Source organism: Pezoporus flaviventris, unplaced genomic scaffold (genome assembly GCF_033815535.1).
Source record: "Pezoporus flaviventris isolate CSIRO_AGI_PZ_B2104156 unplaced genomic scaffold, CSIRO_AGI_Pfla_v1 ptg000252l, whole genome shotgun sequence".
NCBI classification, from domain to species: Eukaryota; Metazoa; Chordata; class Aves; order Psittaciformes; family Psittacidae; genus Pezoporus; species Pezoporus flaviventris.
The window spans coordinates 383,037-391,265 of record NW_026892799.1 but is presented as its reverse complement, the minus strand read 5'-3'; the positions used below and the strand labels follow the sequence as shown (position 1 = coordinate 391,265).

General features: G+C 67.6%; 1 protein-coding gene and 2 non-coding genes across 3 annotated transcripts; 1 reads left to right on the top strand and 2 right to left on the bottom strand.

The window, feature by feature from the left end:
• Positions 1-2,701: 2,701 nt before the first annotated feature.
• LOC133263085 (dickkopf-related protein 1-like) lies at positions 2,702-3,973 on the bottom strand. Its single transcript, XM_061442720.1, has 3 exons — positions 3,752-3,973; positions 2,906-3,101; positions 2,702-2,823 (listed from the first exon to the last, which is right to left on the bottom strand). The coding sequence occupies exons 1-3, from the start codon at positions 3,792-3,794 to the stop codon at positions 2,769-2,771; spliced, it is 294 nt and encodes a 97-aa protein (XP_061298704.1). The 5' UTR covers positions 3,795-3,973; the 3' UTR covers positions 2,702-2,768.
• A 112-nt stretch (positions 3,974-4,085) lies between these two features.
• On the bottom strand, positions 4,086-4,176 carry TRNAI-UAU (transfer RNA isoleucine (anticodon UAU)). Its single transcript is given in 2 exon segments — positions 4,086-4,121; positions 4,139-4,176. It is a non-coding gene; the product is annotated as a tRNA-Ile (tRNA).
• A 3,366-nt stretch (positions 4,177-7,542) lies between these two features.
• TRNAC-GCA (transfer RNA cysteine (anticodon GCA)) lies at positions 7,543-7,614 on the top strand. Its single transcript has one exon. It is a non-coding gene; the product is annotated as a tRNA-Cys (tRNA).
• Positions 7,615-8,229: the final 615 nt, after the last annotated feature.

Below are 8,229 nucleotides of genomic sequence, written 5' to 3'. Positions count from 1 at the left end.
TTTTGATGCATGTGCCCCCCCACCCGCCCCCCAACTAACCCCCCCCCCCCCCCCCCCATTGCACGGTGTGGTTGCTTCTCCTTAACCAGGGTCCGTACCCGGTGCCGGGGCAGCGCGGCCGCCCCCCCGGCAGCCCCTGTCCCGCCAGGACACCGTGGACGTGGAGCCCGCGGACGCAGCCGGCACCGAGCCCGGTGATTCCTGCCCCACGGACATCGAGATGGAGCCGGGAGACGCGGAGCCCGTGGGGCACCCCCCGGCTGCCAGCCCCACACCCCCCCCCGCGGGGCTATGGGGTGAGGGTGAGCCCCACAGCCGGGCTATGGGGCAGGGCGCAGGGGAGCGGAGCGATGGGGAGCGATGGGGCCAGGATGTTTACACCCCCCGTTAGGGTGAAGAGGAAGGGGGGGATGCAGGCCCCCATCGCCTGCCTTTGTGCCCCCATGGGGAGCCCCTGCTTTGCCCTGGGACCCCCATTTCTCCCTTGGGGGGTGTCCCCCATTACACCGCAGCCCCCCAACATCTCGCGGTGCCTCAAGCCCTCCCTGCTGGGGAGGGGGCAAGTGACCAAATGGGCCCCCCAGCCCGTCCCCTGCCCCATGGTGGGGGCTCTGTGTATGTGTCCCCCCCTCCATGGTGCTCTTTGCCACCCGGCTGCAGGGGGGGGCCCTGCGCTCATCTCAACCCCCCCCCCCCAAGCAGCGCCTACAGCACTGCCCCACTGCAGGGCTGTGACCCACAGCGCCCCCCAACGTCGGGTTGGGGGGTGCCAACGCATGCGTGTGCAGTGTGTGCAGGGTGTTGGGGTGCTGTGTGCCCTGAGCGGGGGGGGGGGGAGCAGTTTGCATGTGTTTGCCTTGGAGGGGCTCTGCTTGAGTTTGGGGGGGGGGGGGGATGTAAATCTGAGCCAGTTTGGGGGGGTCTAACACGTGCTAACAGCTGCCCAGCCCTGGCCTGCCCTATGGGGGGGGCCCTTACCCTGGGGTTGGGGTGCACAGGGCAGCCCCCCCGTTTCCCCCCGCTGTGTCCGTCTGTCTGTGAGCCTGTCTCTGTGTGTCCCCCCCCCAAGGGCACTGCCTTCTCCTGCGCCCGCCCTGGGGTGCCCTTTGTGTGTGTGTGTGTGCGTGTCCCCCCCAACCCGCACCAAGGTGGGGGTGTCCCCACCCCACATCCAGCCCTCACCGTGGGGCCGGGCTTGCCCCATTTATGGGGGTCGCTGCCTTACCCAGACCCCCCCCCAGCTTTGGAGGGATCGAGGAGGGGGGGGGGGACATGACACCCCACTCTGCCCATGTGTGCCTCAGTTTCCCCTTTGGGGGGGGGGGGGTCACACAGTGTCACTGCTGCCAAGTGCTTTGAGACCTTCCTGCCCTGGTGCTCGCCAGGCAGCGGGGTCCCCCCCCCATGGGCACTGGATCCCCCCTATTTATGTCACTCCACAACCGTTATTTAAAAGACCCCAAAAAAGTGTATTTTATTTATTTATTCTGTTGGGGGGGGGTGGTTTTTGGGGGGGGAACTCGCCCCGCTCGCTTGGTTCTTTGTAATAAACAGTTCGGTGAGACCTGCCCCATGGCTGTGCCTGGTGTGCGGGGGGGGACGGGGACACAAACCCATAGGGCTGAGACCTGCCCCATGGCTGTGCCTGGTGTGCGGGGGGGGACGGGGACACAAACCCATAGGGCTGAGACCTGCCCCATGGCTGTGCCTGGTGTGCGGGGGGGGACGGGGACACAAACCCATAGGGCTGAGACCTGCCCCATGGCTGTGCCTGGTGTGCGGGGGGGGACACACGACACAAACCCATAGGGCTGAGACCTGCCCCATGGCTGTGCCTGGTGTGCGGGGGGGGGGACACACACGACACAAACCCATAGGGCTGAGACCTGCCCCATGGCTGTGCCTGGTGTGCAGGGGGGGACACACGACACAAACCCATAGGGCTGAGACCTGCCCCATGGCTGTGCCTGGTGTGCGGGGGGGGACGGGGACACAAACCCATAGGGCTGAGACCTGCCCCATGGCTGTGCCTGGTGTGCGGGGGGGGGACGGGGACACAAACCCATAGGGCTGAGACCTGCCCCATGGCTGTGCCTGGTGTGCGGGGGGGACGGGGACACAAACCCATAGGGCTGAGACCTGCCCCATGGCTGTGCCTGGTGTGCGGGGGGGGACGGGGACACAAACCCATAGGGCTGAGACCTGCCCCATGGCTGTGCCTGGTGTGCGGGGGGGGGACACACACGACACAAACCCATAGGGCTGAGACCTGCCCCATGGCTGTGCCTGGTGTGCGGGGGGGGGACACACACGACACAAACCCATAGGGCTGAGACCTGCCCCATGGCTGTGCCTGGTGTGCGGGGGGGGACGGGGACACAAACCCATAGGGCTGAGACCTGCCCCATGGCTGTGCCTGGTGTGCGGGGGGGGACGGGGACACAAACCCATAGGGCTGAGACCTGCCCCATGGCTGTGCCTGGTGTGCGGGGGGGGGACGGGGACACAAACCCATAGGGCTGAGACCTGCCCCATGGCTGTGCCTGGTGTGCGGGGGGGGGACACACACGACACAAACCCATAGGGCTGAGACCGGGCACAACTCAGCTCTGCAGTGCCCAGCCAAAGGGGAACGGCTGCGGATGGAGCTGGGACCCGCCCGGCTCCACGCTGGGGATAGGGGAGGGAACCCGAAGCCGCGGTGATGGGCGATGGCTCGGCCGGCTCCGGGCGGGCTATTTACAGGCAATAAATAGGGAGCCGCCGGCTCAGGGCTGCCGGCACCGCCACTCGCTCTTCTCCGGCCGGTACTCGAACGCCTTCCTGCGGAGGGAGATGGAGCACAAAGCGGTTAACACCGCGCTCCCGGCCCCGGTCCCCGCGTCCCCGGGAGCCCCGCACTCACTCTCGGACGGGCGCGCTCGCCCTGCACACGAGCCCTCGCTGGCAGGGGCAGAGTTGGTTGATGCTGAAGGCGAGACCCCCGGGGGGGACGTGGCAGCTCCGGCCCCGCTCCAGCCGCCGCTGACAAACGCTTTCGCCGTGCACCCGCGCACAGCACCCGTCGGCTCCGCACTCCTCGTCCCGCACGCACCGAGCTCCTGCGGGGATGGGGAACAGCGTCAAGGGAGGGGGAACCCGGCCCGGTCCTCGCGCTGGGGACACGGATGGAGCTGGACCAGTGAGTGCCCCCCTCCATCAAGGGGGATGCTGCGATGTCCCCCCAGTCCAAGCCCGGTCCTTGCTCTGGGGACACGGATGGAGCTGGACCAGTGAGTGCCCCCCTCCATCAAGGGGGATGCTGCAATGTCCCCCCAGTCCAAGCCCGGTCCTTGCTCTGGGGACACGGATGGAGCTGGACCAGTGGGTGCCCCCCTCCATCAAGGGGGATGCTGCGATGTCCCCCCCAGTCCAAGCCCGGTCCCTGCACTGCGGACAGGGATGGAGCTGGACCAGTGGGTGCCCCCCCCCCCCCCCCATCAGCTCGCAGGGGTGATGCTATGATGTCCCCCCCGCCTCGTCCAAGCCAAATCCCCACACTGGGGACACGGATGGAGCTGGACCAGTGGGTGCCCCCCTCTATCAAGGGTGATGCTGCGATGTCCCCCCCAGTCCAAGCCTGGTCCCTGCACTGCGGACAGGGATGGAGCTGGACCAGTGGGTGCCCCCCCTCCATCAGCTCGCAGGGGTGATGCTGCGATGTCCCGTGTCCCCCCCGTCCCGTCCCCGTTAAATCCCGGTCCCCGCTCACCCTCCTGCCCGTCGGGCACGGGCTGTTGGCACTTCCCGAACATGCAGAGGAGGCCGCGGGCGCAGTGCGAGTCTCGGCGGCAGTACTGCCCCTCGGGCCGCTCGGGCAGGCACAGCCCGAAGTGCTCGTCGCAGAAGTGCCCGTGGGTGCAGGGGGTGGCCGGGCCGCAGGTTGATGCCTATGGGGGGGACACACACACAGGGCATCCTCATCCCTGCCTCCGGGACAAAAGCTGCTCGCGCATCTCGAATCAAAGCGGGGTGGTGGGGACAATGGGGACAATGGGGAGAGACGGGGGTTGGGGGGGGGTGGGTGTCGGGGCACGTAAAAGTCGTGCTCCAGGTGAGGCTCGAACTCACAACCTCGGCATTGCTCCGCGTACTGCCCTATAAGTACCGCGCGCTGACCGATTGCGCCACTGGAGCGCCCGGCGCCGCCCGCCGCGCCCGCGCCCCCTGCCGGCCCCGCCGGTCCCGCCCCGGCTGGAAACGGGGCCCCCCCTTGGAGCAGGACCGGCTCCGGCCCCTGGACCCAGCCCCAGCTCCCGTCCCAGGGCAGACCCCGATCCTGCACCCATCTCTGCTCCCATCCTGCCTTTAAACACAGCTCCTGCACCCATCTCTGCTCCCATCCCAGGGCAAACACAGCTCCTGCACCCATCTCTGCTCCCATCCCAGGGCAAACCCCGATCCTGCACCCATCTCTGCTCCCATCCCAGGGCAAACCCCGATCCTGCACCCATCTCTGCTCCCATCCTGCCTTTAAACCCCGATCCTGCACCCATCTCTGCTCCCATCCCAGAGCAAACCCCGATCCCGCACCCATCTCTGCTCCCATCCCAGGGCAAACCCCGATCCCGCACCCATCTCTGCTCCCATCCCAGGGCAAACCCCGATCCCGCACCTATCTCTGCTCCCATCCCAGGGCAAACCCCGATCCTGCACCCATCTCTGCTCCCGTCCTGCCTTTAAACACAGCTCCTGCACCCATCTCTGCTCCCATCCCAGGGCAAACCCCGATCCCGCACCCATCTCTGCTCCCATCCCAGGGCAAACCCCGATCCCGCACCCATCTCTGCTCCCATCCCAGGGCAAACCCCGATCCCGCACCCATCTCTGCTCCCATCCCAGGGCAAACCCAGCTCCTGCACCCATCTCTGCTCCCATCCCAGGGCAAACCCAGCTCCTGCACCCATCTCTGCTCCCATCCCAGGGCAGACCCAGCTCCCGCACCCATCTCTGCTCCCATCCCAGGGCAAACCCAGCTCCTGCACCCATCTCTGCTCCCACCCTGCCTTTAAACACAGCTCCTGCACCCATCTCTGCTCCCATCCCAGGGCAAACACAGCTCCCGCACCCATCTCTGCTCCCATCCCAGGGCAAACACAGCTCCCGCACCCATCTCTGCTCCCATCCCAGGGCAAACCCCGATCCTGCACCCATCTCTGCTCCCATCCTGCCTTTAAACACAGCTCCCGCACCCATCTCTGCTCCCATCCCAGGGCAAACCCAGCTCCTGCACCCATCTCTGCTCCCATCCCAGGGCAAACCCAGCTCCCGCACCCATCTCTGCTCCCATCCCAGGGCAAACCCCGATCCTGCACCCATCTCTGCTCCCACCCTGCCTTTAAACCCCGATCCTGCACCCATCTCTGCTCCCACCCTGCCTTTAAATCCATATCCTGCACCCATCTCTGCTCCCACCCCTGGTGCAGACCCAGCTCCCACCTTCATCCCACCCTGATACACACCCAGCTCTCCTGTACCCATCTCTGCTCCCAACCCAGGGGCAAAGCCACCTCCTGCTCCTGGACCCACCCGTGCTCTCTCAGCCCCAGCTCCCATCCCAGGGGCAAACCCAGCTCCCACCCTGCCTTTAAATCCCGATCCTGCACCCACCTCTGCTCCCAGCCCTGCTGCAGACCCAGCTCCCACCCTGGTACAAACCCGGCTCTTCTGCACCCATCTCTGCTCCCACCCCAGGGGCAAAACCACCTCGTGCTCCTGGACCCACCTCTGCTCCCACCCTGGCTCTAAACCCAGCTCCCCCCCTGCCGCAGCCATACCCCGCTCCCTCCTGCCCCCCCCCCCCCCCCCCCCCAGGACCCCCTCCCCGTGCGGCACCCATCGCACCGCGCACCCATCCCTCACCTCCTCGGCCTTGTCCCCGGGGCTGGCGCTCCTCCCCAGCGCGGCTTCCTCGGGGGGCTGATGGGGCAGCGAGTACATCCAGGCCCAGAGGTACCCGGAGGCCGCGGGCAGGAGCGAGGCGATGAGGATGAGGATGGCCGGGGACATCGGCATGGTGCTGGCGGTGGCGCTGGGTGCCCGGGCCGGGGGCACACGGGGTATTTGTAGCCCAGAGCCTATCATGAACCCTGCTGCTAAAACTGTTTGCCCACCTAATGGGGAAGGAGGAGGCAATCAGGGGTTAAGGGATTAACGTAATTGCAGCCTTCCCCTCGCTGCGGGCAACAGCCCCAAAGCAAACAGCCCCCTCGGTGCAGTCTGGCTCCGGCGCCGGGTGGGTGCAGCTTGGGGTGCCCCTGTGTGCGTCCCCCCCTCCATGGTTTAGGATGCTGGAATCGAGCAGCTCCACGCAACAGCAGCTTCGGGGTTTGTCCCCCCCCCATTTCATAGGGGGCAGTGGGAAGGAGGGAGGGGAAATCAGGGGGCAAACGCAAGGCAAGCAGTTGGCATCTGAGCGGTGTTTGCTTTGTGCCCCCCCCCCAGCCATGCATGTCCCGTGTGCCCCCTCCCTGTGCACACACAACTGCCGGCGGGTGACGGGCTTTGCACCTTCCCTAATGGGTTCACTAACGAGGTGTTTGCGTGGCCGGGCCCTTATCACCCGGCTGAGCTGCGCTGGCGCTGGGCAAACCCGTTAATGGCCCCCCCCCCCGAGCACCCCAACAGTGTGGTCCCAAACAGGCGGGGGGGGGCACCCGCCGACCTCTCCAATACACTTTGAAGCGGGGAAGAGCAGCCCAGGGCTGGCTCCTGCAGCGATGCCATCGCTGCCCTGGTTTGTCCCCAGGGCAGGGGCACTGCAGGGATGTGGGGATGGAGATGACCCCCCCCCCCCTTGGGCTTTGATTCGTGCCTCAGTTTCCCCATGTAAAGAGGACGGGGGGAGGCCGATGGGGCACGGACGGGGCCGAGGGGACACCCCGGGCCGGGGGCTGGGGAACCACCGCGGCCTCTCGCACTGGGGGGGCCCCAAACCTCCTTTGTCCCCCGGATCGTGCCCCGGGCGCTGCCGCCGCTCGCTCTCTGTTTGTTCAGCGGCTCCGGCAGCAAATATTGACCCGGCTCCATGGGGCAATCGCTCCCCTCATCCGCCCCCCGCTGGCTGCTCCCCACAACGCTGCTGTCTCCGGCTCGAATTCCCCCCCCCCCCAGCCCCACGGAAGCCCCACATGGTGCCTCTGCCCCCCCCCCCCCCAACCCCCGGGGGTCCCGCAGCCCCCCCCAAGTCCCTGCAGTGCACACACAGGCAGGCCCTGAGCTGGCTCCATCCTGCTCTGTGCTGATGGGGTTGGGGGGTGATGATGCCATGTCCCGTGTCCCCCGAACCGAACCGATGAGTCTGGGGGCTGCATCCTCCAACCCCTGCTGTGCAAATGGGAGGGTGTGTGTGTGTGTGTGTGCAGGTGAGACGGGGGGGGGGGGCACGGGGGAGCCTGTGGGTCATGGGTGCTCAGTGGGGTGCACAAGGGGGTGTCCATGGGGCGGGGGTACGCAATGGATGCAGCGGTGCTGCAGCGCGAGTGAGCGCGCAGTGATTGCGGCGGGGGTATAGCTCAGTGGTAGAGCATTTGACTGCAGATCAAGAGGTCCCCGGTTCAAATCCGGGTGCCCCCTCTTTTGCTATCTCGGGGCGCGGGGGGGGCTCCTTTTCCCCGTCCCCTTTATTTGCTCCCCAGCACCCACCTCAACCAGGTGGGGGGGGGTCGCCTCCTGCTCCCCGCAGCCTCGGGTGACCCCAGCGGGGGGGTCGCTTCCCCTTGCAGGAGGACGGAGCCAATTCGGTAGAGACCCCCACAGTGCCCCCCCCCCCCCCCCCGTCGCAAGGATCCCCCCCACCCCCGGACCCCCACCTTGGGACCCCCCCACCCCGCGGCACTCGGGACTCCCATTTTGGACCCCCCTCACGCCCGCAGTAGGGACGGGGCTGTGGGACCCCCTGCTGCGCTGCTGCCTCCCCCCCCCCAAGGAAGGGGATGGAGACGGAGCCGGGGGGGGGGGGGGGGGCCGCAGCCGTGCCCGGACCGGGGCCGGGTTCCCCCCTCCGGGATCCCCGCTCCGCTCCTTGGATCCCGTCCCCGCTCCGGGGCTCCCCATCCCCGCGATCCCAACCCCGGAACCCCCCCCCCTCACACCCCGGGATCCCCCCCATGCCCCCTCCAGCCCCGCCCCCAGCCCCACCCCCGGCCCCACCCCCTGCTTCCCCCCCCCCCTCCCCTTCCCCCCCCCCCG

Coding starts and splice junctions, on each gene's coding strand:
- LOC133263085 (XM_061442720.1), bottom strand. CDS start 3,794: ATGTTCGGGAAGTGCCAACAGCCCGTGCCCGACGGGCAGGAGG. Junction 3,102..3,751: donor CGTGCCCGACGGGCAGGAGG/GTGAGCGGGGAC, acceptor CCATCCCCGCAG/GAGCTCGGTGCGTGCGGGAC. Junction 2,824..2,905: donor GCGAGCGCGCCCGTCCGAGA/GTGAGTGCGGGG, acceptor CTCCCTCCGCAG/GAAGGCGTTCGAGTACCGGC.